Raw genomic sequence first — 27,776 nt, forward strand, 5'->3', positions numbered from 1 at the left:
GCTGCATTGCTCACTCACTGATATAAATCTTCAGCTTTCAGCTCCGCAAAGTGATATTTCAGCAGGCAAGAGCAGTGCAGTTTTAAACATGTGACTGCCTCTGTCTCCAGTCGGTTACAGTCTCCTTGGCAGCTCCCGCATTCTCCTTTTTTTTAATAACTCTGAAAAGCTTTGAACTCCCCCAGTTGTTTCTCTGATAAGTTTGCTCATTCACACGCTATTGTAGATTCAGGCAGGCCTGTGTGACACGTTCCAACAATTGCAAGAATTGCCCATGAGGAAATCAAGCCTTGTGATATCTATTTCATTTGGTTGTCTCCCTTAATTACCATTGACTTCCACTCCTCTGTTTGACCTAATTTGAATTCTTGGTGCCTGTTGTTTCTTTTGATTTGAGAATCTGTCTAGGGGCTTATTTTGTTTGTCTGAGTTGCTTGCTAAATATTTCATTAGGGGTCTGTCAATCGGGCTCACTAAGAATGTCAAGTCCAGCAATATCTGTGCACTTCTCTCACTGCCTCTGGCTTGTTTTGTTTTTTTAATCCTTTGTCAAAGGGCACACATCATGTACGTCAGCAAAGAACAGCAATTGCATTTGACAAGGGAAAATGTGGACAGGAAAATGAATAAGTAACACTCTCCTCCTAACACTCCTAAACTAGTCCCCATGATGCTGCAATAGATGTTGCAATACGTGATGTGAAGGACTGTGGGAGAGTTTCAATCACATTCGTTGGATAGACGATGTGTCACTATCTTCCCATTGTTTTCAGCTCAGGGGCTCAGTGTATTTGTACACTCTAGATGCTTGAATAATTTGTGTTCTCTCTGTATTTATCCCCTTCTCTCTTTTTATCTATCTTCTGTTTTCCATGTTCTGATCATTCTACACTGTCAGATAAAAGCAGACCTACCATAATCTACCAAAATTTCAAAAGAAATGTATCTACTCTGCCTTCAGCCCTCTCCACTGTTTTAAATCAAAAACAGAAGGCTTTATTAACACTGTCAGCTGAAGACGTTGTTTGTTCCCCAAAGACTATATTTTTATGCAATGTTAAGCCCCCATAAAATATTCACAAAGGACCATGCCAGATTTCTGGAGTTGGAAGGTTTCACACAAGTGCTCAGTAAAATATTTGCTGGTTAACCCTTTTGGTGCTTCTCTTCTCAGGTTCCCTAGCCAATGGGCAGCTGAACGGCTCGGGTTCAAAGGGCAGCCATAAAGAAGATGGGCGCTCTCAGGGCCTGGATGGGAGCAACAAGTACTGTGAGGACGGTCCTGCAAAGAAGAGGTGAGACTGTGTGTGTGTGTGTGTGTGTGAGGTTCCTAATCCTGTTTGTGAGTCATTGGGTCATCAAAGAGCTTTATAGAGCTGTGAATCTTGTATTGGTGTAGAATTGTGAGCCTGTTGGTGTCTGTATATGTCAGTTCATACCAAAGGCTGCTGCTGCTGCTGATACCTTGAGGGTGTGAGTGTGATGAGAAACTTTACACACGTTACTGACTGTAAGTGCCGCTTAGTTGTGATGAATGTCCTATGCTCTGAGGGTTAAGAAGCTACCACATGATACCAGCTGCTTTCAAGTTCTCTACACACGCTTTATCTTCCTCTTTTTTCCCCTCATTTGCTCTTTCTCTCTATGTAATTCATTCTGTCTGTCTCCCCATGCTTCCCATGTATACTCCACAGCATCTTCCAGCAAAATCAATTCTTTCAGTGCTACTTTGTTCATTGCATTGATTTATAAACGTAATGCATGCACTCTCTTTGTCATTTCTTTCTTGTCCCTCGTCTGACTTTTCTCTCCCTTCTTCACTCATAAGTATGTGCAGTTAAATGTTTGGAGAAGAGCAAGTTGCCCATTAGTTATGTAATAGAAGATGGCAGTCAACAGAGTAAGTAAGTGTAAATAGTACCACCCTGTAAAGGGTGGCTAGGTCTTTTAATGAGCACACCCCCTCGTCTTTTAATGTAATGCCATGCCATTTCAGTCATTTATAATTAGCCACTTAAAAGAATGTTGCCATGCATTTCCAAATGAATCATTCAAAAGTGGAAGTTGTTGCAGAGTACAATAAGCTGTTAATTTCCGGCCGGTATCTTTTTTTTTTTTATTTTTATTTTTTTTTTTAAAGGAGGCATTTATATCACAAGTGAATTATTGAAATGGATTTTGTCTGTGAAAAAATAGTAATTCTTTAGAGAGATTGGTATAAAACACTGCTCTCTCTTAGACAAATGTTCTTGGAAAATTGAATAAAGGATCTTTGGAAAATTTTATGCTTCTAATGCATTCAACATGAAGCAGGTTTTGAAATCACAAGCCGGAAAATATGATTTACAAATAAGCATGCTCTATAGAGTGTACAGCAGATTAAAATGGCTAGTGTGATGTTTTTTCCTCTGCCGCATGCGCACACACATAATACAGAACACAATGCACTATTACATTCATGCTTATCTTTTTGTGTCGTAAACCAGCAGCCATAAACCTTTTTCTCATATTTTTATTCTAGCTACTGTAGGTGGCAGGTGTGTGTGAACGTGGGTGCATGCCTGTGTGTTGTTTTGTTCTGACGCTGGTCTCTCACACACACATTGACAGGGCATCAAAGCATCAGTGTAAAGCAAAGGGTGGAGTCTGGGGGCTGGACAGCAGCAGATGTCCTTCTGTAATGAGCAGCCCATACAGGCTCCATTCACTGCGTGTCAAGCACCTGCCTAAGTCCTCCTAGCTGTCATTCGATACTGTAACCTCCAAATCTGAGCTTGGCCATTACAAGCTTCCATCTACCTGATTTTGAAACAGCAGAGCGGGCCTCTGAAGCAGCTGATAAGAAATTCAAGTTTTTCAGGAGGCTGTTCTAGAGATGTAAAAGTTAGAGATCTTGTAGACTTTGGAATTTAAAAAAATAGTATAGCCTTGATAATGAAATAAAGGTAAATGTGTAAAAGAAAGAGAATTTTTGCTTTTTCTGCAAGCAGTAGAAATAAATTCTAGTTATAGGTGATCTTGAAGTCAGACAGGATAAATGAGGTTGAAGTGTACTCTGAGAGAATAATTGTAGTGGGTACTGCCTGACTGACCACAACAGCAAGTGTTATATTAAAGCAAAGCATAAATGCTCTACTCTCTACCAACTGAGGAAGAAAAGCACTGAAGGAATAACGTAAAACAAGGGCACTCACACTTTTATTCTCTCTTGCTCTGATGCCCTGTAGTGCTGTGTGTTGAGTGGAGTTAAGGTAGAAGCCAGTCTGCTCCGTGGTTTTCATTAGTTCACTCCACACACAAACACACATACACACAGCAGGAATGAATGAAGAAAGCCTCTCTATCTGATGCTAATGAAACACAAGCCTAGCCAGTACTTGGCAGTGCCTCGTGCCCTCTTAAAAAGCTTATTTTGTGTGTGTGTGTTTGTGTGTGTGTGTGCGCTTTATGTGTGAAGGATGACTCCAGTGCCCTGGCATGGCTGCCCCACACTGTTACTGAACAGGACTAACTGAGATGATGCCAGGAGCTTTTACACCTGGCACTGGCCAAAACAGAGGAGGAGCGGTGGTGTAGCTGCTTCCAATTTTGAGCGAAGAAAAAGTTTCACACTGTGGAGAGAGGATGAAGGGATAGAGTGTAGACAGAGAGGGAAAGACTGGGAGGAGCAGCAGAGAGCGAGAGAGGAAGGGAGGCAGAGACAGAAGGACAGGTGCGAGTGATTTTTGGCAGGATGTGGTCCCCTTTAGAAGTCTTTGAGATCAACTCTGTGTTTGCCTTCCCATGCTCCTGAGTTTGGCGAAGAGACTGGCAGCACATCCCCTCAAACATGCCAGCTCATTGTAGCCCTCTCATACCAGCTTTACCATATTCTCCAAATGGGGTTCCCCCTGCCAAAAGTGGGCCCTGCTCTCACACACACACATACATACATACGCACACACATATATATAAAAACTTTGATTCACAACCCAGCACAGTCTCATTTTCACTGCCATGGTTTACTGACCTAGTTATATTCCCGCACCTCTGTTCGCCTCCCACATTTGATTTAGGTTGAAGACCATCTGTGTCACTGGAGTGTCAGGACTAGTCCCAGAACAAGCTTTTAAATGGTTTTTACCATGAAGTTGTTGTCTTTGCAGCAGGTAGCCTTATCCTTTGCATGTATGATTTAATTTATTTTTTTTTTTTTTATACAGTTGTCTTCAGTTGCATTTGAATAGAATACTTTTGTGTTGCCCCCTGAAGGATGTTCTCAGTTGAATCATAAAACATGCTGCTGTTACAGAAGCTTCTTCTCCAATAAGCTGTCATCATTTTAGCATTTAGTCAGCATCTGGTAAATCTTGTAAAGTCTTAAATGAAATGAGTAAATCATTCTTTGGTATTTTAATTTAGTATTACTGCTCTCACGGGTACAATCTAAACATGACTCCAGTGTGGTGTTCTTTTTCATGGTCAGGAAATTTTTGTGGGCGTGATTGTCTAGACTTTGGAGCATGTAGGTGTGGAATTCTGGTTTTTAATTTGTGTTACACATTATTAATCTGGTCATTTTGAAGCCTCTAAAAGTAAAAAAACAAACATTGTGAGCTCTTAATCTGGGGTGATTTAAGATTTTCATATCTGGTCTTATAAACCAGAAAAAATAGATCATGATGCATCTTGTTTTAGCTCATCTGGTTAATCCTAACAAGAGGTTTCCATGGTGTTGCCCCGGCGACTCAGCGATTAGTTCAACTGTGTGTGAGTTTAAAAAGCTGAAGACAAACTTATGAAGCAATGCAAAAGGGGGGGTAGAGTGTTAGTGTGGATCAGAAGTTGAGTGGCCTTCTTAAATAGACCTCTCAACTTAATTTCTGCGTTCTCTTTCTCTGTTCCTCTTTTCTTTTCTTCTTTTTTTCTCTCTCTCTTCACTGAACCCCACTTTTGGCTCTCTTTGAATCTGTTCTCTCTGTTGTCTCAGCCAAGACACACACTCACACACTCAGCTGCTGCCGCTTGTTTTGTTTCGACTTAATGAATGCCAAGTGTGTACACACACGGAGACACACACACGCACACACACTTGTCTTGTCTAGCGTAACCAATGACTCTTGTCAGTAATACATAATCACCATTTCCATTTATGAACGATTACATGCATGTGCATGCAGGCCTGCACGCACACTGTAAATGTGTGCGTTAATAGAGGGCCATAATGTGTCTATTGATTTACTTTAGATGGTATTGTGTAGGAACCTATATGCAGTGCAACACCTAGCTCTACTACTAACACCTCATCTTGTATTCACACATAATGGAGTACATGCATGCACAAACAACTAGGCATCCATTGAGCTTATTAGAAAACTAGACAGCTAGTCAGTGTGCTTTAGCCAGTCAACTAGAATGGCTACTTGGATTTTGCAGTCAAATGGTGGCTGTGTTTGCAAACAAACAAAAAAAAAAACCCCAGAGAAATTTGGAACACCACTAAACTATATCTGTGCTTATTCCAGTACAGTTTAAACGGTCTCTCTCTTTGTTTTTCTGCCTCCCTCTTTCTCTGTCACTCTCAGTGACTCACCCCTGCATGTCAGCATGTCAGTCTCCAAAATCTCCTCTAAATTCTCCTCTCATTGTCGCTGCCTCGCTGCAGCTTTATGAAAGCCTTCCGCTCTGCTGAAATGGCGGGGTGAAGCAGCATTAACCATCCACCACAGTGCATAATGTCACTCAGCGCACAAACTCGCTAATCACTGTCAAATACAAGTGCTACTGCTGTGATTGTAGCACAGATTAACCATGTTACAACTGGTTTGCATGGTGCCTCATGGCATAATACAACAACATCTAAATGGTTCAAAGGATTTACTGTCACTGTTGTTTTTGTATCTGGAGCAATCCTAAAGTCAGAAAAGTCTGTGTCCTTTTTTTAGATGCAAAAATATCTATTGTAAGCCAATCTGTTAAGATGACTCAGAGTACTGTAACAGTATATTAAAATAAGTTTATGATTTCTGAAGAATATCTCATTTTGAGATGACACCTCTCAATGAGAAGCATAAATCTTGTATGCTTTATACGTTCCAGTAAAAGGCAGAAAGTATTCCTTTTTTTAAATGTAGCTCGACAAAGCCAAAGGCAGGCAACATTACACCTTGCTGTGCTATTAAAGCTAGAGCTCAGTTGGAGGTTATGTGAAAAGAAAAACATGTTTCAAAAGTGTAGCAAGAGGTTCTCTACTGCAGTGCAGACCCATTGGAAGGGTCAGTCTTGTCATCTCAACCTAGGAATCCTCTGTAAATTGGAAACGCACCGTTGAGAGATTGATCAGTTAGGAGCAAACTGTGTGTGTGTGTGTGTGTGTGTGTGTGTTTTTGTGTTTAGCACTTAGAACAACTAAGCAGACAGATTTGAAAGAAACTGAAGTGCACATGTACACAAAAGCATGGTGATCGAATAGGTGAACTGCAGGATACCAGGATATTTTAAACTGGAAATCATGAAAATAACAGAAAAATCTGCATTCCAAATAGAAAAAATAAGAAAATGAATTTCTACTACTCAGTTTATGTACCTGTTTTATTTCATTTGACCCCTGCTTTACTCCACTTGCCCCCGATCTTTTGTTTGAGCCACAGCCTCCTGTGTCTCTAGCCCCAGGGCCTCAAGTCCACTCAAGGTCTCTGAAGGTCTACATACGGGACTCTGGCATAATTAGACTAATTGCTAAACACATACAGAACAATCTCGGATGTTTATTGACCTAACCTGGCTGTGGTCAGCCTCTCCCAGGGGTGATTTAAGGAGGACTGCAAGGTCAGAGGTCATGGGGTTTGAGTTCAGCATGTATTGTGAAGGTTTAGGGTGTTGGTGGGTGGGGGAGTGTCAAATAGCCATGAGCAGTGGACCTTGACTGCTAACAAAGCCCACATTTAAGTGCGGTGTTTTATCTTTTCTTTCTGTCCACAAGTGAAAAGGAAGCAGAGCAGGAAGCACTGTTTATTTCTTTTTTTTCTACCATGTAATTCACCACAAATTCAAAACCTCTGGCTACATCTGGGGGAAGCTCTATTGGTACGGTATTTTAGTGGCATTTAGCTTAAGTGTAGTGCCACTTTTGTACATTAACATTTTAAGGTGACAAAGGGGACAATGGCTGACTTCCATCTGACCTAATATAGCATTTATATATTCACAGAGATAAAGCTAAGCTTGATCTATTGTCAAGATGTCTTTTCTCTCCACATCTGCCTATCAGGCCATCTCAGCTCTCATTGTTTCTTTCAAAAAAAAAAGAAAGAAAGGGGTGAGTAAAAAGCCAAGGTTATATTTAAATATGCACGCAGGACCTGCTATATCTTTAATCTGAAATGAATATTAGCCTTATTGTGACTGCTTGAAGCATGTAACTGTCACAGCTGAACTGGGACAGGGATACATGCGCGCGCACACACACACACACACACACACACACACACACACACACACACACACACACACACACACATCACACCTCTGGATAACACTCTCACATTTATCTTGATGTCAACGCAAAGCAGTTGAGCGTTAAAACCACTTGCTGACAAAATAAAACAGAAACAAATTCTTCAGTACATACATTACTATCATGGTTGTTAAGGCCTGTTCCAGTGGACTACTCTGTGTACTTTTCCGTCCAATATAGTGAGCAATAAGTGGACTTCTGTGTGCGTATTTGTCCTCTCAGCGGGCTTGGCTCATTGACTAATGATGGTGTTTATTTGGTGTGCACATGCTCAGTGTATATGTGACTGGGCTCTATACAGGGGCTGTTTGCATATGTGAAGGTCACAAGGTCAGTGGGTCAGTTCACTTCAGGGCCTTCCCTCACCTACATGCATGGAGACAGAAAAGCAATAAACACATTGAGTAAGGTGAGTGTTCAGTTACGACTGTTTACTGACCACACATCATCCATTTTAGGATTTGTGTTGGGAAACTGGTCTTTTAAGAAAATGGTTTTGCAAGCTCAGCTTGAATATATTTTCAACCCTGGTAGTTGCTCTAACATCTGTAAAGGCCAGTTTTCTTCATTTAATATACAGGCTTAGAGCTCTTGAATTTGTAATGCCAAACTAAAAGGTATACAGTGAATTAACAGTTGGGATGCCTGTGAAATGCAACACAAGAAAAGTTTGGTACCCATGCTAAAACATAGTTGCCTTGAAGCTTTGTGTCCTTCATACATATGCTTTAATGCTCATATTCACACATACACATGGTGTCAGTTACAGTGTGATCGTTGTGCATACACACAATTTCTTTTCCCTCTTATCTGCTGATGGATTTTATCTGAACAGACTGCCAAATAAACACACACACACACACACACGCATACATACACAGAAATAAATACAGATAGATGAGTGGGAAGATCATTGATTAAACACACATTTTGTGAAGCTTAATCCCTGCATGTAAACATTGATACACATTTCACTCTTATGTACATAAACATGTACATTTATGATGCTCTGATTTGGACAAAATGGACTCAAGCACCCACACTGACACACACACACACAAGCACATTCACAAAGCCAGCTGCAGCAATGTAGTCTTTTATCAGGACCATGTGGGCCATCTGGAGCCAATCAATTCAGCCCCTAAGGTACAGACTCTGGATCTGTGCTCTTCTCCTCACACAATAACCTTTACCATGGGAGGGAACACAAAGTCTGACTCGAGCCCAGCCTCATGCCAACATCTATCAAACCTTTGGACACACTGTGGACAAGCTCAAGACTCAGCTTGATCCAAAGATTGAGAAGTAGTAGCCGGATTTTGAATGTCCGACATAGCTTGAGGATTACTTACGCTGGTATAGATGTATTTACTGTATTCCTGAAACAGTTCTGATTACTGAAACACATTCAAATTATACATATATACAATTATTTTGTCTGTTAGCTGTATTTTTTGGCAATTTATTTCAGTCTAACATGTATGCAAGTTAAATGCAGAGAATAATTGTTTAGCTCTTCTAATTGCTCTTTTCTTTCTTGCCATTTGCCTTGCTTTCAGTCTTTCCTGTTCTCATCATACATGTGACATTTTGGAATGGATGCAATTAAGATACACAATTATTTTCCAATTTAATACTGCATTTCTGGCATCGCTGGTGACTACTTGTATCCAAAGAACGTCACAGTATTAAGAGTGCAGAGTGCTTTAAAAGTCAGAGGCTGACACATTTTCACAATTCCACACAGGGACTACTAGCTCATGTTCCACTCACCAGCCTTATCCAAATATCAGGTTACAGTGGTACAGCAAAGGTCTGAAACCAAACCACACAGCAACTGCCATACATACTGTAACAGCCAAGGCTCCACTGTAGAGGACCCAGGCATCATCTACAAGGGACACAGTGTACAGTTTGTGACTTTGGGACCCGCAGACACACATGTCATTAAATGGCTTCTCACATTAAGGTGCTCATTCATTCAGTGTGTCATAATTAAATGATTTAGTTCTGATGCTAAATTTGGTGGAAAATGTGAAACTTCTAGCTAAAAGTAGAATCTGGCTTTAAATGTCCACATATCAGAGAATTGGCTTCACATTCAATTGAAACCCGAGTATCATGTTTCATGTCTAACTTTAGAATCAGAAAGTCTTGGTATCTGGTGTTGTAAAAGTTAGATTTCACCCATTAACACAAATGCCAAAAACAAAATGTTTTCTCAAGCTTGAGCAATTAAAACGGAGTCATCCAAAACATGCTGTTAAGTTCTCTCTCTTTTTATCTCTTTATTTGTCCCCTCTGCTTGCACTTGTCCATATTGGTCTCTATTCATCAATATTTAATATACGTAAAGACTTGAAACATGCTGATATGCTGAGCCAACAGCATATTCAATAAATCAAACATGCATGGGAGACTGCTTTTTCAACAATCAGTCCTGCCTAATTGGCATTTAGAGTATTTTCCTTTGCATCTATTAAAAGTGTTTTCTTCACAAATTAGTTGATATGCAGTTTCATAAATCAGCTGTTGTCAGCTCTATACACACAAACACACACATGTGCTTTGTCATCTAGTTTCTTGCACTCTGCACCCTGCTGTAGTGCTTTGGCTGACAGTAAACTGGTATAAGGAGCCAGTTGGGGTTTTCTATTTGTGATACACTTCTCCTATACTGAGGGTTGTTGAGTTATTGATATTGAGTGTGAAAGAGAAATTAATTTTTTTTCTGGCTTCCCTCCACTGGGAGCAATCAGAGATGAGTGTCAGTTACTGATCAACATCCCTGGAGCTGGTAGGGAGTGCAGTCAGTGTCTTGCTCAGTGACACTTCAGCAGGGTGGATGCTTGCCAAAACCCTCGTAGCAGAAGTCGAGATGACCACATTGAGAGAGTCCTGCCATCACAGCAGTTCCTGTTCCATCACTGGAAAGTTGTTGATAAGATGGAGACTGAAGAAGAGAGCTAGAGGTCGCGTTGTCTTTGATTGACAGGGTCCATGTGCATGTGTGGGATCTGTGTCAACTTTCCACAGCTGTGCTGCCGGAGCACACGGTGGTCTGGCTTTGGCTGAGTAAAATACATTAAACTAGCTGTAGCTTATCGTTCTCTCTGTCCCAGTCCCTCTGTCCCTTCATAACCACCTCCTTCCCATTTTTCACCTTACTTCATTTTATGTGTTAGAGGGAAAATCACAAATGCCCCTTTATCCTCTCCCTTTCTTCTTCCTCCGTTTCGTCTTCTTTCCCGGGATTGCTGGCTGACAGTATCGTCAGATTTTCTCACTCTGTCTCTCTCAGAGATAATCAATGCTCTAGCAGCTACGGTGGCATGTGTAATATTAGACATTAGAGCAGCCCTTTGAAGGGTAGATGGCTGGGGGGGTAGCAGGAAAGGATGGAGGGAGGAAGGGATGGATGAAAGGTGGATTAGAAAGGGATGAATGGGGACATCCTGCTGTAATCTCTCTGCTTTTTCTCCCGCTATTGGATCTCTATTTCCTCTTTTCCCTCCCTGCATCTCTCCAACTCTCCTCTCATTTTCCTTCAATCAGGCCAATCAAGTCTAATTTTAACTTGCATAAGCCTCACTTACCTACCATGGCACTGTACCAATGAGTATTCTATAGTTCAACACGCTTGGGAACATAGTGTACCCTGGCTTACACACACAGGCAGCCCTCCTCTGGGCAGACGAAGGGCTAAATCAGAGGCTCATGTTACCACTCAGCACAGTGGCAGCACTTACAAAAACAGTCATGTCATTGCAAATTGTTCCCATGCTGATTTCTCAATATTTACCTGGTGCTTGGGACTCTGAAGTGTGTGTGTGTGTGTGTGTGTGTCAGCTATACTCAAGCCTTTCTCATGCATGCCTAATTGTCTCCTCATTTGTTTTTTTATCTAAAGAGATGAGGCTCAGCATTGACATAGTGGCAGAACTTTGGGGACAGTCCTTCATCTTAGAGGAATCTCGACGAATTTGTTAGATAAGTGTTACTATAAACTTCATGCTCTTATTGCCTGGCACCCTTAATAGTGAAAATAACAGTAACTGTTTTGCCACCTGAGCAATTTTTCCAAAGAAGAGAGCTGTCTGTCATCTTTAAAATAATAATTTGTCACTGAAGTTTTTTGCAATGTAAGGTGATACCATACCTACCTGTAGATTCGCTGCCAGACCATGCATTATCACATCATCGGTGAAGATCAGTTTTTATTACCTTTTTTATTAGCTGTGTCTTTGCTTTCAGCATACCAATAGAAAAAGAAGATAACTGATAATGCATAGAGAAATGTACATTAAAGAGAATTTAGTCCAATTAGTAGAGATTACCTGTAACCAGAATCTCCCATGTTAGTTAATAGGTAACAGATAACAAGGGATTGTCCCAGAAAAATCTGAGGCTCGTCTAAAGAGGCTCTGGTTGACTGTCTAGACAGGATGTAGTAAGCACATTGCTTTATTAGCTCATCTGTCTCTGTCCCCATTCTTTTGCGCAGTTGCTCGTGCTTCATTTCTGCTGTCATACTGCCTGTTTTTCTTTTTTGTGTGTGTTAGTTATTCCCTCTCTCCCTCTTTTTAAACAGTTAAATAGGATCCTATTCATCTAAGGCTGGAACTATAAAACTATCCAGGGTTTAGCTTACCAAAGAGGCTTTTATGAAGAGCTCAGTTACTCCTCTGCTTACTATTTAGAAAGTGTTCATAGCGCTGATTAGTCTGCGTTGTTCCCTTCTCTGCAATATTAGATTGCAGACGATTGAATTTATAGCATTGTGGGACTGGTTTGGGTAGCTGCACATTTGAACCATGCATTAGCACAGCAACAGCTACACAGCCATGCATACATAGGTGTTCACACATGGCCATGTCTGTATGAAAGCACTTCCCTGAATTAAGACATTTTATTGATATAAAATATGGTATATATATAAAGGTGTGGTAAGGAGAAGGAGAGAGTGGGGTTTTGTGTGTATAACAAACAGTTGTCCCTTAATGGTCCTTTTACAAGCACACATATTACTCATACAGTGCATGCACACTGACACCGGAAGCTTTTCTGTCTTCAGTCAACTTTTGAATAGAAGGGTGGGTCAAAGAAGCAAAAGAAAAGGTGAAAGAAGGATGTTAGGTGAATAAAAAACGACATTAGAAAGGAAAGACCATGGATGAACAACGGAGAATGCACTTGAACATGAAAGAGAAGCTGGCTGGATATCGAAATGCCGAAATGGATGTAGTGGCATGTTTGTGGTTAAGGTTACCTAACTATGATTGTGTTATTTCTGTGTATACTGTGTCTTTCCTTCTCTCTCTTATTTCCTTCCTTCCTCTCCCTCACTTACAGCAACTTATTCTTACACACTGTATCTTACCAAGTCTTGCAGTCACGCAAACCTCCAGCCTCCCTCTGCACATCACCCTCCCATCGGCTCTTTCTCTCCTCACTTCATCTCACTTTCTTGCTTTGGCCTCATCCCTTTCCATACTTCTCCCTGTCAGTATGCCCTGCACTCTCAATCCCTAGTGGTCATAGCCAAAGCAGAGTTTTATTTTGGTGTGTGTGCAGACTGAGCAGGTAAATGTTTCATGAGGGGTAGACTTGAAGTTGGATAGGCAAGGGTATAAGTATGTATTTTGTGTCTTTGCGTGTGTGTATGTTGAAGTGTTGGCATTTGTTTGTGGCTGTGTACATGTTGAGTACCTCCAGTCAGGCAACAAGAAAAGGCCAGCCTAGCGGACACAATGTGGATGTGTGAAACACAGAGGTTTGTGCTTTACCTCTCACACTAGCTCGAGCTGTTCATCACGCTCCTCTTCTGTAACTGGCCTTGAATGGGTTTTGATGTTTTGATTGGTTCCTTCACTGCATTTCCTCAGTTTTTGATAATTTTTCCGATCTTTTCTTTTTGATCTTTTTCCTTCTCCATATGCTTGTTTGTCTTTGTTGTGTCCCTTTTTATTCTATGTCCCTTCCTCTCTCTCTCATTTATTACCCTGTACTACCCTATCCTGCATCTAAACTGGTTGGCAACCCGAGAAACTCAGCTTCTCCCTTATCAGTTAGTTTGTCTCTCTTTCTTTCTCTCTTCCATTCTTTCGTTGTATCTCAATTCTTTCGTCTATGTCCGTCTTCTTGCCCTATCTTTTTTCTCCTTATTTTGCAAGTATATCATAGCCTTGCGTGAAGTGATACCTGTCCCCATTGTGTTGTTTTGCCTACGCACCTAGCCTTTAACTGAATGTTGAAATAAGGCAGCTCAATAATACCTTGTTTTCAGTAAAATTAGTGATTAAACTCTGTTTGTTTGAGAAAATGCCTGAAATTGATGGATATGATGGACGTTTTGGAAATTCAAAATCAAATTCAATTAGATTTGTTTAAATGGACTGTACTTATATAGCGCCTTTCTAGTCTTTCTGATTACTCAAAGCGCTGCAAACTTAAATGCAGATCACTTTTGTGTACTATTGAATTCCAGCTTATAAAATCCCAAGCCGATCACAATCATGGGCTTTTGTTTACTCAGTGTTTGATTGTAAACAAACTGGGCATGTGCAGATAGTTGTTTGTTCAGTTTTCTCACACCTTGCGTCCAAATGCAGCGCTTTGGCAATGTGTGTGCAATCATCTCTCAGTTCCGCACATATTGAGCTTACACCCATGTCACGGCAGGATATTGACACGTTTTGACACCACATTTTTCTCTGATTGAAGTGTAATCGTAACTCGGCACCTTTCAGTGCACCAAATGCATTGTGGGTGTTCTTCAGACATGATCCCATCTTCCCTTACTTCAGTCCGGTCCGCAGCAAATTGACAAATAATACCAGGATATCACATTGCTTCTATCACTACTCCTCAACATTTCTAGCGTAGCGCTCTCTCTCTCACTCACACACACACACACACACACACACGCAGCAGCAACACTAATCGATTCAGGCCACTTGCTGGTCCATGTGGCCTCTGACAGTCTAGGACTTTAATGGTTTCTGTATGTGTGCATGTGCCTACATTTTATGTGTGTGCGTGAGAGTGAGTGTCCACACCAAGGTGTGTGTAGTGTATGAGGGAGGCGGTGTGACAAGTAAGTCCATCGCTTTCTTTCAGACATCCACTTTAATATTCTCCTCCTTCCCTCGCCTCCACTGACACTCACTGTGAAATAAAGAGAGAAAAGAGACAAGCAGAGAGAAAAATGAGGGAGACATCTCAAAGGTTTTGTGCACCGCATAGGAAAGTAAGCTCAACGTAAGAGACAAGAGACAGAAGTAAAAGAGAAAAAAGAAAGAGAAAGACGAAGAAACTTAAGTTGTTCTCTGGCTGAGCGTGCTTGTTTCTGAAGACAGTTCCTGTGTATTTGGTTATTATCAGCTGCCACCACTGGTTCTGCCTTAATTATCTTTCACTCAGTGCTCAACGGGGATAAAACAGGAACTACTACATGTGTATAGCTGTGACCACGCACATGTAGATTTGTTTGTGTAATCACATTTCCAAGTGATTATGATGGACTCGCACCCATTCACTGAAAAAATGTTCATAGACACACACACACAAAAGTGATCAATTCAGGGTAATTAAGGCAATCCACTCTACAGTGAGGTAATATCTATAGAGAGAGTGTGTATGTGTGTTTGTGCATGTATGTAAAAGAGCAAAAATGTGATTTTATTCAGCTGCATACTACGTTTGTCTTTGCTGAGATGTAGAGAGATGAATGATATCAGCACCACATACCTCAAACAACATACCATCCGTGTGCGTATTTTTCACGTTTTTTCCTAATGTATAATTATACGAAACTATTTGAAATGAATGTGATTTGTCTTAATATAAGTCCTGTAGTGGTTATTTCCATGCGAACATAGGGCATAAAATCTGATAAAATGTATTAACTTATCTCAAGCAGTCAAGGCAGCCTCCTTGGCGTGGTGGCCCACTGCTGCGGAGTAGACGCTGGTTTGCTCAACTGTAATTAAATAATATATATCAGTAACTTACGTTCTCCTTTCCTTCTCGTTTTTTCCCCCTCAGACCTCGGCTCCAGGCTCAGAGGAAGTTTGCCCAGTCGCAGCCCAACTCGCCCAGCACTACGCCCGTCAAAGTGGCCGACCCAGGCAGCCTGAACACCGGCCTGGCCACTGTGCCCTCCTCATCCCTCTCATTGCTCTCCTCTTCATCCCTGTCCTCTTCCATTCAGGACCTGTCAAGACGCAAGCCCAAGACTGAGGACTTCCTCACCTTCCTCTGCCTGAGAGGTAAGACACAGCAGAACGGAGCAGATGGAGACATAATTACATGCACACCCATAACCAGTGGTACACGTGGAAGGATGTTGTTGAACAAGAAAACTGCAGATATGTCTTGCTATTATATTAGAGGTTTTTATACGGGTCCAGGACACAGGTCTCTGCTAGAAAGCCAAACTACATATGAGCTCTGAGGCTGGATAACGTTTTGCTACTGTTTGGCTGTCTTTGGATAGGCCTGCACTATGTACGCTTCTAATTGCAAACTTATGAACACACCCAATAACTGCTAAATATCAGGATTAAGCATTTCCAAGACCTGTCACACAGTATGTACAGCTCAGTGCTGGTATTGTCAGACCGAGATGGATTGTCTCATATAAAGGTCTAAAGGGAAATCTGAGCTGTGGTTTAACACTTTGCTCTGCTCTTTATTTAGACACACACATGCACATAAAGATGCATACCTAAGCAATTCAAGTGGACATATAGTAAGTTTTGTTAAGTCAGGTTTTGATCAGCAATCCCCACCCACCCACCCACCCACCCACTCACCCACTCATACACACAAAAAAACACACACACATACTACAAATTACTGTGTACTTGCCCAAGGCTAAGATTATCCTGCATTTCATCAGCTTGCACATCTCCCCCTCCTACCTTTCAACAACTATCTGTCTCTTTAACACCCTGCCCATCACCATCTACCACAGCAGCTGCTCGTGCATATAGTACTCACACAGTCACACACCCTACACTACAAACACTACACAGGTTCATCGACACTATGTAGCACCTTCGATGTCAAATGAGCTGTAAAAGCCATGGCAGAGTAATTAGCAGAGTTCGAGTTGTGTGTGTGTGTGTGTGTGTGTGTGTGTGTAGCTCTCCTGTGCCACACACAGCAGCAGTGTTTGTTGGGAGTGTTTTAACAGTGAAAACTATCTGGGTTAAATACAGGCACTAAGACGCTATCACACACCCCTATAAAAAGTGCCTGTGTAACTCAAGTTAACTAAGACCACCATTCGACACTCACAGTAACTTAAGTCCTGTTCTCTCTTCCTCTAGAGTTAATGAAGGATTCATGTTACATATGATCTATGCTCTGCTGGCCAGCAAACAGCAAAGGCTAGTCCACTGCCAGAACACAAAGTTTCTGTTCTGCTACAGAAAGTTCTGCTTACTTTTATTTTCTTAGAAACTTTCAAGACCAAAGACCCACGTTTCAATATCCAAACCCATGAATCCTCTTTCAAAATCTGTACTGTAATTTATAAATCTGAGCATGCAGAAAACTCTGAAAAGAGAGAGACATTTTTAAGATTTAAAACTGATTTAACATCCACAAAAATAACTGCAAAACATTTCTTCAATCAATAAGAAACCATAAGGGTTGCTGTGGAGGAAGTATTACAGTAAATTCTATGTAATGACATTGTGTGCTTTTTAAAATTCTATATATAAATATCAAAATTGCTTTTTGGATAAAAAATAATAATAATTTTGCTCCTAGTTTCTCCCTCAGCAATTTTTCCTGCTAATATACACACGTGTGTTGTTGATTAGAACATAAACAGTCTCTACTTCATGTCCTGTGTGTAGGCAGACTTGTACATAAGATGTAAGGCTGTACAATGACCATTATACACTTCAGTAAATACAGTAAAAAGCTTTACCTTACATTTAATTCCTAAATCATCCTTTTTCTTAAGAAATATGAAAGGAGAGGGAGTGACATTTTCTCAAACAACCTTGGCCGTGACTTCTTTGCTATCTTAATTTTATCCTTTGTCGTATATCCCACTCACCTTTTTCTTAAACATGTCCTCACAACCAGAATTAACTCATTTGGAAGACAAAACCCCTCGCTTCAGATTAATTGTTACTGTTATCATTATTAACCTCTGCCCATCTCACAAAGTAGGCTAAAGACTCAGGAGAGGCAAATTTAGATTCAAGTCTATTGGGACGTGATGGCTAAACATTGCTATTCTGACGAGAATACTCCCATTATGGAATGTAATTTTAACCTTACAGGGCTCATTCAAGAACGTATAATTGGAGGTTGCTAAAACTGACTGAAGCCTTCGGTGAGAGGGGCTTTGATTTGCATATATAGGCCAGGATGTTACATAGGCTAATGATATAATGTCCCATATACTTTGAAGTTGAGAATATTCTGAGCTCTGGGTACTAAGCTGACCCCACCCTTACATGTGGAGTGGTAGACTAATGAGGTGTGTAGGTGGCTGGTCCTGACTCAGTTTTGCTGCTTACTCTCTTTATAATTAAGGTTAGGAATGGTGTGTGTGCAAGGTCTGCTGTACTCTTCTGTGCTACTAAGGCTAATTTTAGAGCTAGGCTGCTAAGCTAACGATTGAATGGTTTTCCACTGGGCTTTTTCCACTCTGCCGCTCCCTGCTTTACCGCTGTATTTATAGACCCAGTTTAGCTCTGTGTATATGTATGTGTGTCTACTATCCATGCCGCGAGGATGACATTTTCCTGTGCGGACTTCTTCTGCTCTGTTTTTCCCCTTGGCCTCTCATATGACCCATATGCAGGGACCCTTACCAAGAGAGGGACATGGGAGAATGTCAGCAGAGCCCTTGAGGTTGTGCGTCTGTGGATGCGTGTGTTCAAGCGTGTGCATGAGTGCAAATCCATGCTCAAGACTGATGTTGCCTGTTCTGCTTGTCTCCTTTGTGCCCGCCATCATGTGTGTGTGTGCATGCGCGTTCCAGGGTATATGACGAGACACAGCCCATGAGGAATACCATGTTAGTCTGGTTAATCTTTTCAAAGGGACTCAAGTCTTTGATATTGTCTGAAACCCCCAATCCCCTTTAGGATTCTGATACGTCTCTCTGGTGATCTGACCACCACACACATTAGGCTGCTTCATGTCTGCTACCAAAACACCTCTGACAGGATCTCTAGCTATATTATGGAAATATCATATCCATTATCTCCCTAATTCTCTTTTCAATTTCTTTTAAGTATAAGAGGGAATTTAGCAACATTTCAACCCTAAAACCTAAATCAGTGGCGATTTCTGGGATTCGTCCCAGGTCAAACGTTCACAATGTGTAAACACATACCAGTACACCCCCACACACCCACTGCAGTATTTGCTTTTCTTATCTGGTAAACATTACGCATCCACCCAAAAGTCTTCTATCATCACTCATTCTGACTGCTACATAAAAGCAGTTAAAACATGAGGCAAAAGTGAGCAAAAAAAAGAAACAAATGTTGTGAAAGCAGGGATCTTGTGTCACTCCGTATTGTGAAATCACAACAAATTTTTCCATCATTCTGCATGTTACTCATGTTACCTTTGAATTCAATCGGAGTTTGTAATTGACGACATCTTATTCTTTTGGGATTTTTTCTCCATGACAATGAATTGGCTGGCTGCTAGTGGTAGCGTTGTTGCGGTATCCAAGGAAAAGTTATTTTTATTTCCTCCAGGGGGGAGCAGGGGTGCCCGATTATTCTGATGCAACGTGGGAGTAACCGGACAGAGAAGTGGAAAAACAAGATTTCTATCTACTGTATAGAAGGATGCACACCATGTATGCTCACCACCCACACTGTCTAGAGCCTATATTCTGTATTTATCTCATTGCTCATTTCTTTCTCCTGCAAACACACACACTCGAGCACACAAACTGAGTGCTCAGCCTGTGTTCTTAGAATGGTGTTTATGTGTGGTCCAGGCCTGTAGTTGGGCTGTTTATATCCATGGAGAAAGCCATTTGGGTGGTAGCCAGACAGTCTGCCTCTGGCTCTGTCTGCCTCTGGTAACCTAGAGGGTGTAGTGCTGCTGTTGGCAGGGTGGGGGCAGCACTGAGGGGAGCAGAATGAAATAGTGTAGTACATTCAGATTGAAGTGCTCAGTGTTAGCCTGCTCCAGGTTTTCCAAATCATCCAAAGGTTTCAATTCAAATTGAGATATTTGAAATAGAACAGTCTTTCAGGATTGATTGTTGTCAAGCATGTAAACTACACATCTTAGAAGTGGTATTGGTTGCTCTCTGACCTTTTTACATTTTTGAGCAAGCATTAATCTTTAAAATATTCAACAATAAATATCAGGAATTGTTTCTTTTGTGCATTTGGGAACAAAGTTATTTACAGAAGTTTGTTCTCAGTGAGGCACAAATACACACACATGCACACACTCCCAACCACGCACAGTATACACATTGACATAGATGAGATAAGAATAGATTAGGGAGTAAATTAATAACTGTCTGCACACACACTCCTGGAAATTTGTCTCTTACATAAGACTCATTTCTAGGACTGTGATTTTTATTATTATTTTTTTTTCGTATGTCATGTCTGTGTGCCAGTTTCCCAGTTTGGCAGTGTATAAGTGCACCACTGCTGTGTTTACCTTTTTGCCCTCTGGGCCTTCTTCTGTGCCTGCCAGCCCCAGCGTGGTACACCTCTCTCAGGTTCAGCGAGGCCAGTTTCTCTGCTCTGCTTGCATAACCTCCCAGCCCTGACCTAGTGAACCAAAGACCTCAGATTCCTAGTACATGATTACACATGTGAGACAAATGTGGAATCTGTCTGGTTTATAAGAAAATACTGCCAATCCCGGGAATTGTGCTTGGGACCTCTGTCTTTGTACGTAGATTGTTAGATTTGATTTTGATATTTTTATTTTCTGAGAATCTCACTTAACTAGAAGCACATTTGCCTTCCTGGGAATAGGATTTCAAGTCCGACAGCTACTCATGTGTCTCAAGTGCATTGCTGCTGTGACAACTGAATTTCCCTCTGGGATAAGGTACTTTTTGCTCTCTCTAATGTATGATTGCTATTTGATTAAAGCCTGGAAACTATTTGCGTAGAGTTGTGACTTTCTTGTCACTCATGATGCTGTGCAGGATTTGGTGGTGCAACACCGACTGATTCTGCATTCTCCTCCCAACAGCAGGGCCACTGTTTGTGGGGTTAATGGTTTTGCTGACATCAAGGAATGGAGACATACTCCCTAATCCCCCCCCCTCGAGTGACTGATTAACAGTTTTGGAAGAACCCCGCTGTAGGAGATAACTTTTGCTCTCCCTGCCAGAGAACCTAGATTCGTCTCTCCTTTCTGACCTTCCCTTAAAAACAGCACTCATACTTCTTGTGCATACATGTGGCACTTAAGTCAGCACGTCCACATGTCCTCATGGCAGCTAAACCTTCCTGATTGACTATTTAAATTGTCCTCATTGTTTCAGTTCCAGTTAAGGGGACAATAGAAGGGTAGCTAGAGAAAGGAGGGTTTGTAATTATGCACCCCCCCCAACAAGCCCTGTTAAAAATGACAATCCTAATAGACTCTTTCAGACCTTATTATGATTTGTCTGCGGTTGGAATGAGGTGGATGAAAAGCCGATGTAATTGGGGGATTGGGCTCAAACCCTGTTGGAGATCTTGGAGAAGGACTGAGTTGTGTTTTTCACCATGTTTGTGTGTATGTATGCATATTCATTGCAGACACTCCTGTAGTCGGGATGGTCAGTGTTGGACCACTAGATCCATTTGGCAGGCTGGCTCCTTCACTCCCAATCCTAGACAGTCTTATTTTGGGGATCTTGAATATATTAGAGGATACAGCTGTGCTGTTGTTACATTGGTCTGATGTCTGGCCCTTGTTTTCTACCCTTCTATTTCATTTTGCAGCTTTTAAAAAACATTTCTTTCTGTCGCTTATTTTCTTTCTCACTTTCACAGTTCTATCTCACTTCTTCTTTTCAGTTTCTACTCCATATCAGCAACTCTGGTTACCTCAACATACTTATCCTGTTAAATCTCTTATCAAAGCTTTTGATACAGTCTATCATAATATTCTGCTGAACCAGTTGGAAACACTACTTTGTGTCACTGCCACTCCATTATCATGGTTAAATTCTTTCCTCACAGCTAGACAACAGTTTATTTCCATTAGCAGCTTTAGGTGTCCCACATCCCCCCTTTCCCACGGTGTCCCCCAGGGCTCAGTTTGTGGACCATTACTGTTCATTACTTACATTCTCCCTCTTGGACATATAATTCGTCGACATGGCCTCAATTTTCACTAAGCTAACTAAGCTGACAACAGGCAACTCTACATACACACCAAGCCTTCGGACACTCTACCACCATCCAACCTGACAGACTGCTTAAATGATATTAATGCTTGGATGACCTGCAATTACCTTAAACTTAATCAGGATAAATCTGAGGCTATCCTCATTGCCTCCCTAGCCACACTTCGCTAAGTCTCTAAATTTGTCCATTCCTGGTTTTATTACATCCTCCTTTGCTGAGGTAAAAAATCTTCAGACTCCACCCTCTGTTTTGACACACACATAAAAAAAACATCACCAAGATGGCCTTTTTCCACCTGAAGAACATCTCCAGACTATGCCCCTGTCTTTCCCACTCATTTGCAAGACTCTCATTCACGCCTCTATTACATCCTGGCTAGATTACTGTAATGCCCTTCTCCTTGGTGTACCCACTCGGGGGTTAAACAGACTACAGTATTTCGGCTGCCACACATGGTCCTGGGAGCACATCACCCCTACCCTTCAGCAACTGCACTGGCTCCCAGTTAAATACCGCATTTGTTTTTAAGTACCTCTCTCCATGGCTTAGTGCGTCCCTGCCTATCCAATCTTCTCCATCCCTACACACCTACTTGCTCACGATGTTTCTTTGATGCCCATCTACTCTCCACTCCCCCCTCCAGGCTTTGCACTATGGGTGACAGGGCCTTAAGTGTTGCTGTCCCTAACCTCTGGAATGCTGTCCCTCATCCACTGGCTCTAGTGCACATCTGTTGCTTCTTTTAAGTTGCAACTGGAAACTCACTTGTTTAGATTAGCCTTTCCTGGTGCTTCGTAATGTGTATATTATGAATGTATTCTTTTATCTGTGTATATATATTTCATTGCCTTTGTTGTTCTTTGTAATTATCATTATTGTCATTATAATTATGGGCTTTGGTTGCATGCAGGTAAACAGACCGTATGTACAGTAAAAGAGACGCCTAGAGATTATATTTTTATTACCTTTTTATAAAATGTATCTGCATTCAAATCATCGGCAGACGATAGCCGATGGGTTCTGAGATTGCTAATCAGACTGTAAACCATGACCGGTGAACGGAAGAGGAAGTCTTGGCCTGGATATCCGTTATCCGGATATCTGCTGGCTCCGGAAGCCCCACAAAGGAAGCCCCAAAACATTGGCTGTTGCCCCCAGAGGCTAAATCGTCATCAGACGATAGCCAATGGCTTCCGAGATTGTGAATTAACTGTCTTATCTGGATTTGTAAAGTGTCCTTGGGTGACTTGAAAGGTGCTTATAAACAAAAATTATTATTATTATTACTATAAAGGCACACACACACACACACACTTCCTCTACTGTATTTGAACATTTTCACTTGTTCGTCTCCACTTCCCTGCACCCCCAAACAAACACACACTCCTTCCTCCATTTCTGCCCCAGGTGCCCCTGCGGTCTGTTTGCCATTGGCCCTCTGACCCCTGTTCAGGGCAGTAAATTACAGCCATTTAGCTAATGAAGCAAATCATTAGAAGCTGATTTGGCCAGTGTGTGTGCCGCCTCGGCGTGTTTGTTTGGTCTAAGACAGGAGCGTTTGCTCTGTGGCCAAGATAAACGAGGTCTCTGTGTGGTGTGTTTGTTCGTGTGTGTGTATGTGTGTGGCATTTTGTATCTGTTGATTTGTATGTGTGCTGCGGTCACCTAACATTAGAGGCCTGATCCACTGGTTAAAAGCCAGAAAATTGTACTTTGCTACAAAGTGGCACTGCTACATGGGTTTAACCACTTATAATTGTCTGCATCCTACTTCAGATGCTGTATGCCAAGAAAACACACACCGGGTATGGGTTATGAGGGCTTCTTTATACAAACGTGGTGTGAGAATCTACCCTTGCCTGCAAAGAAACAGGCCTTACCACGTGGGTCATTATGGATTATGTAAAAGCCATATTTCACTGTTGTTGAACAGTTACTTTTTTGCCCTACAGACCTCCTTTTAAAAGTTAAAAACAGGTAAAACTCCAATATTATCTGTTTGCTACAGATTTTATATTCTCTCCAGCTCTCTGAGGAGATAATTAGAAACTGGCAGAGCTGCTGTGTGAAGTGTAATCCAAGGCACAACAAGATTTATTATTACCAGGCTCTATTTTTTAGTGTTTGGAAAAGCTTTGATATGAGTATGAAATATAAACTAAGCTTTCAAATTAAATGTGATGTGACATGTGGTAACCACAGGTCCCCCGCCAATAATAGTTGTTAGTGCACTTTAAAATGGAAATTAATGTGTTCAAAGATGTAGCTTATGCTTTAGATAAATGTTGGAAAAAGTTGGAATAATGATTTTAATATGCTTATTATTATTATTTTATGTTCTCATTACAAAAGCAGAAAGTAATCTATCAAATCAATGTCATTTAAGAAGTTGATTCACAGCAGTTTGTTGGTAGGGAAAGAATAGGGTTCCCTTAAGGACTCTTACTTTCTATTCTTATTTTCTTATTTTACTCTGCAGTGTAGGCTATTTAAAGGAGAATGCCTCAATACTCTGGTCTGCAAGGTACTAGTTAGCACCAGTTAAACCTTGCACCACGTCCTCTCCTTTGTCATTCAGAAAGCCCAGCCTAAGTCAGGATGTTAGGGTGTAGCCTCACATACAAATGTTTAGTGTTTCCAAGCCAAGCTCCATTGTCCACTTATAGTGTAAATGTGTTTGTGTGTGTCATATTGCGCACACATGGATTACAAAAGGCTGGTTACTAAACAGTTATTCAGTCCATAGCAGCTTCAGTGCAGGGTTACATTACATTATTCACTGATGAGCTAATAATTGAGCATATTCTCTTTAATCTAAAATGTACTGTCCAACTAGAGACCTCGTGAAGTACTGATGGCATTTGCTGCTAATTTCTGGCTTGTTCTAATATGTATAACATATTGTATATCCTTTATGTAAGTCTGTTAGAAAATTTAATTATTTTGGTGTCCTCGTACTTGTGTTATCTCTATATTTTTATTAAGCCGCTTAATAATGTATTGAATGTGTATAATCTAAGATAAGTATTCAGCACCCTCCAAAATAAGAGCACTAATTAAATAATTGGCTTGGCTAATTCTTAATTCATTCTGTGTGATTTTTAAGTACCCTGTATAGCGTAATGCAGGCTAGTTAAATTCAGCCCATATTTCAGAGGCTTAACATTATTTTAATTGATATATAATCATGCATTGCTTCCCATTAATGCGCTTTAAAAACTACGGCCCCTAAAATCCAGTGTTTCCTGCTCATAAACAGCCAGATTTAATCAAAGCTATGAGGATGTTGCATAACCACACATTCCAGTTAACTATAAATCAACAATCACAAACACACAGTCAAACAGTTTAATTTAATAAAAAATTTACCCAAACATGCTTGCTGATTGTCCTCTTGAGGCCGTTTTGATAGAAGGCAGTGAGAGGTGGAATGCTCCAGTAGGTTGTCAATTCAGAAGCTATCTGTACAAACAAACACACTCACGCAGTGAAGTGTTCTACTGGCCTGTTTGTGGCAAAGATCAGCATATTGCTGTAAAGATTTGTATGTTGTTTCTGGACGCACACAGTGTCTCTGTATAGATGTTTAACATTATAGTTCTAGTCACTACTGCGACACTCTACAAGCCAGCCTTAGTTTTTTATTCCTGCATCTGAATGACTGAACCAGCTGTTTGCACACTGATTTACGAGTGCAACATTATGAGATTTAATAACATAGCTTTGGGCTTTATGAGCTTTTTATGAGAGTGTGTGTGTGTGTATGTCTACATTCAGCTAACTGAGGTAACATTGTTGGCTACCTACTGCCAGCATGTATTGAGCTAGATTTCTCAGAGATGACAATGAAAGTGATTGAGTGTGACAGAAGAAGGAAAGAGAGAGAACGTCAGTTTTCTTCTCCAATAGGGGGAGAGACTGACAGCAATCATGTTTGGAAGAATGAAAGCGACAGATTTGGGATTAGCTCAGCAGCTACTCTTTAGTTTTCCAAAGTAACTCTTTTACAGAGTTATATATTTGAGCACATGTAAAGTATATATGTCTCAATAAAACTGTCAACATTGAGGGTCTCTGTGGAAATACGGTCTGTTACATACTCCCATTGCTCTGGCTTTAGTTTTAGCTATCAGAATATGTTGCAAGTCATCCTCTCCCTTTCCTTCTGCACTGTATATATTAATACCACTCATATTGCCAGAACTACCACCACTACTACTAATGTCTGGCAGTGACATTTGCAAACATTGTAACAAGAAACAGAAACATTTACAGGACAAACACCAGAAACAAAGGTCATGGTCAGTAGATAAATGGTAAATCCATACATGCAGATTCAAGAAGTGATTTGGAAGAGGTTTAGTCTGATTCAACACAGTATAAATGCTGATAAAGTAAAACTGTCATCGCTTTGCAAATCATTTGAACATTGTACTGTGCATGTGCTTGATTATGTTTGTGTGTTCTAGAGTGGGTGAATGTAACAAGGAAACCGCTATGTGCAGAGCAGTTTACAAAGCATCAATAGGCCACCAGCTGGGATAATAACAGATGAAAAAACAGCAGCACAATCACCATTATTCACAAATGCTTGAGCAACTTCTATTTTTACATTAATATTTCACCACTTGCATATTGATGTTGATTCATTTGTCATGTCAGAGATTAGAGTGAAAAAGACATTTTTTCCATACATGTACAGCTGGGGGTCTCCAAAAAATAGTGTATTGTGTTCAAATTGTGTGGTTTTTTTCAGTGCCTTTTTCTTATTTCAAATAGTAATTTTTTCCCTTCTCTTTTTCCTTTCTCTTACTCCCTCCCCCGACCTACCTCTTTATTATTCATCTCCCTCTCTGTGTCCCTTTCTCTTCCTTTACTCCACCTCTCTGCACTCAGGTTCATCGGCCCTGCCCAGTAACATGGCCTACTTTGGAAGCTCCCAGGAGGAGGAGGACCTGGAGGTGGATGAGGAGGAGGAGGAGGAGGAGGTGAGGAACGGAGGTGGGAGCCACTCTCACGGTGGTGGAAGCAGCAGCCATCCCTCGGCCTCTTCCTCCTGCCACTCGACACCCCGCAAGGGCAAGCTCCCCGCCAGGCAGCCGCTCAACGGGCATGGTAAGGACGGGACTAGAACGTGGAAATGAGCATGCCATATTTGTATTAGTAACACACTTCTTTTGTCTTCACACACTCTGTTTTACCCCTACGTAGAGTATACAGTTAACGCCTTTCCTACATACTCGATGGGAAATGCAGTCATTCATGAATAGGAGCACTTTTGTGGGAGAGACAGAATGTGTTCAATTGGCCAAATGGGCTGCAGAGATCCTGCCAGTGTTACCTGTCTGAGAAGGAGGAGAGAGAGAGGAAAAATAAAAGAGAAGAGGTACAAGAGGGCCGTGTATAGGGGATGAAAGTGTGTGAAGAGGAGGGAAAGAGGGAACTCTGGGGGAGAGAGATGAAGAGGGAGGTGAGGGGAGAGGAAGAAGAAGGGTAGTGAAGGATGATGCACCAGCAGAATAACTAGAGAGGAATGGAAAGATCCATTTTGGAAAAAGATTTAGAGAGAGTGAAAGATGGAGAAATGCAACGGCAGAAGAGGAAAAACTTGGGCCAAACAGGGACACAGAATGAGTCATGGGACAGAAGACGGAGTAGTAGTGCTCGTCTCTGTGTGTTTGTGTGCCCTCTTTGTGTTTGAACGAGAGCAAAGTTTGCACTCTTGTCTTCCTCTGCAGAGACAGGGTAAGTCACATGGGATAGCAGAGCAGCACATCAACGCTTTCCACCCCAATTAACACTTAGCTTGCTAAGCCCTAACAAGGTGTTTATGCACGCACTGCAACAGCTGGCCGGGGCCCTCCACACGCACACACGCACAACGTAGTGACAGCATACGTACACCCCTTGGGGTA

The 27,776-nt window shown here is 41.3% G+C and overlaps 1 protein-coding gene across 1 annotated transcript in view; it reads left to right on the top strand.

Annotated features, from left to right (window-relative positions):
* jarid2b (jumonji, AT rich interactive domain 2b) overlaps positions 1-27,776 on the top strand; it is a 106,964-nt gene that overhangs the window by 56,719 nt on the left and 22,469 nt on the right. The window contains exons 3-5 of the mRNA XM_044170692.1: positions 1,175-1,295; positions 15,542-15,765; positions 26,758-26,976. Of these exons, the coding sequence (XP_044026627.1) occupies positions 1,175-1,295; positions 15,542-15,765; positions 26,758-26,976 (564 nt within the window). The remainder of the gene's footprint in view (positions 1-1,174; positions 1,296-15,541; positions 15,766-26,757; positions 26,977-27,776) is intronic.

Source organism: Siniperca chuatsi, linkage group LG17 (assembly GCF_020085105.1).
Source record: "Siniperca chuatsi isolate FFG_IHB_CAS linkage group LG17, ASM2008510v1, whole genome shotgun sequence".
In the NCBI taxonomy this organism is placed as follows: Eukaryota; Metazoa; Chordata; class Actinopteri; order Centrarchiformes; family Sinipercidae; genus Siniperca; species Siniperca chuatsi.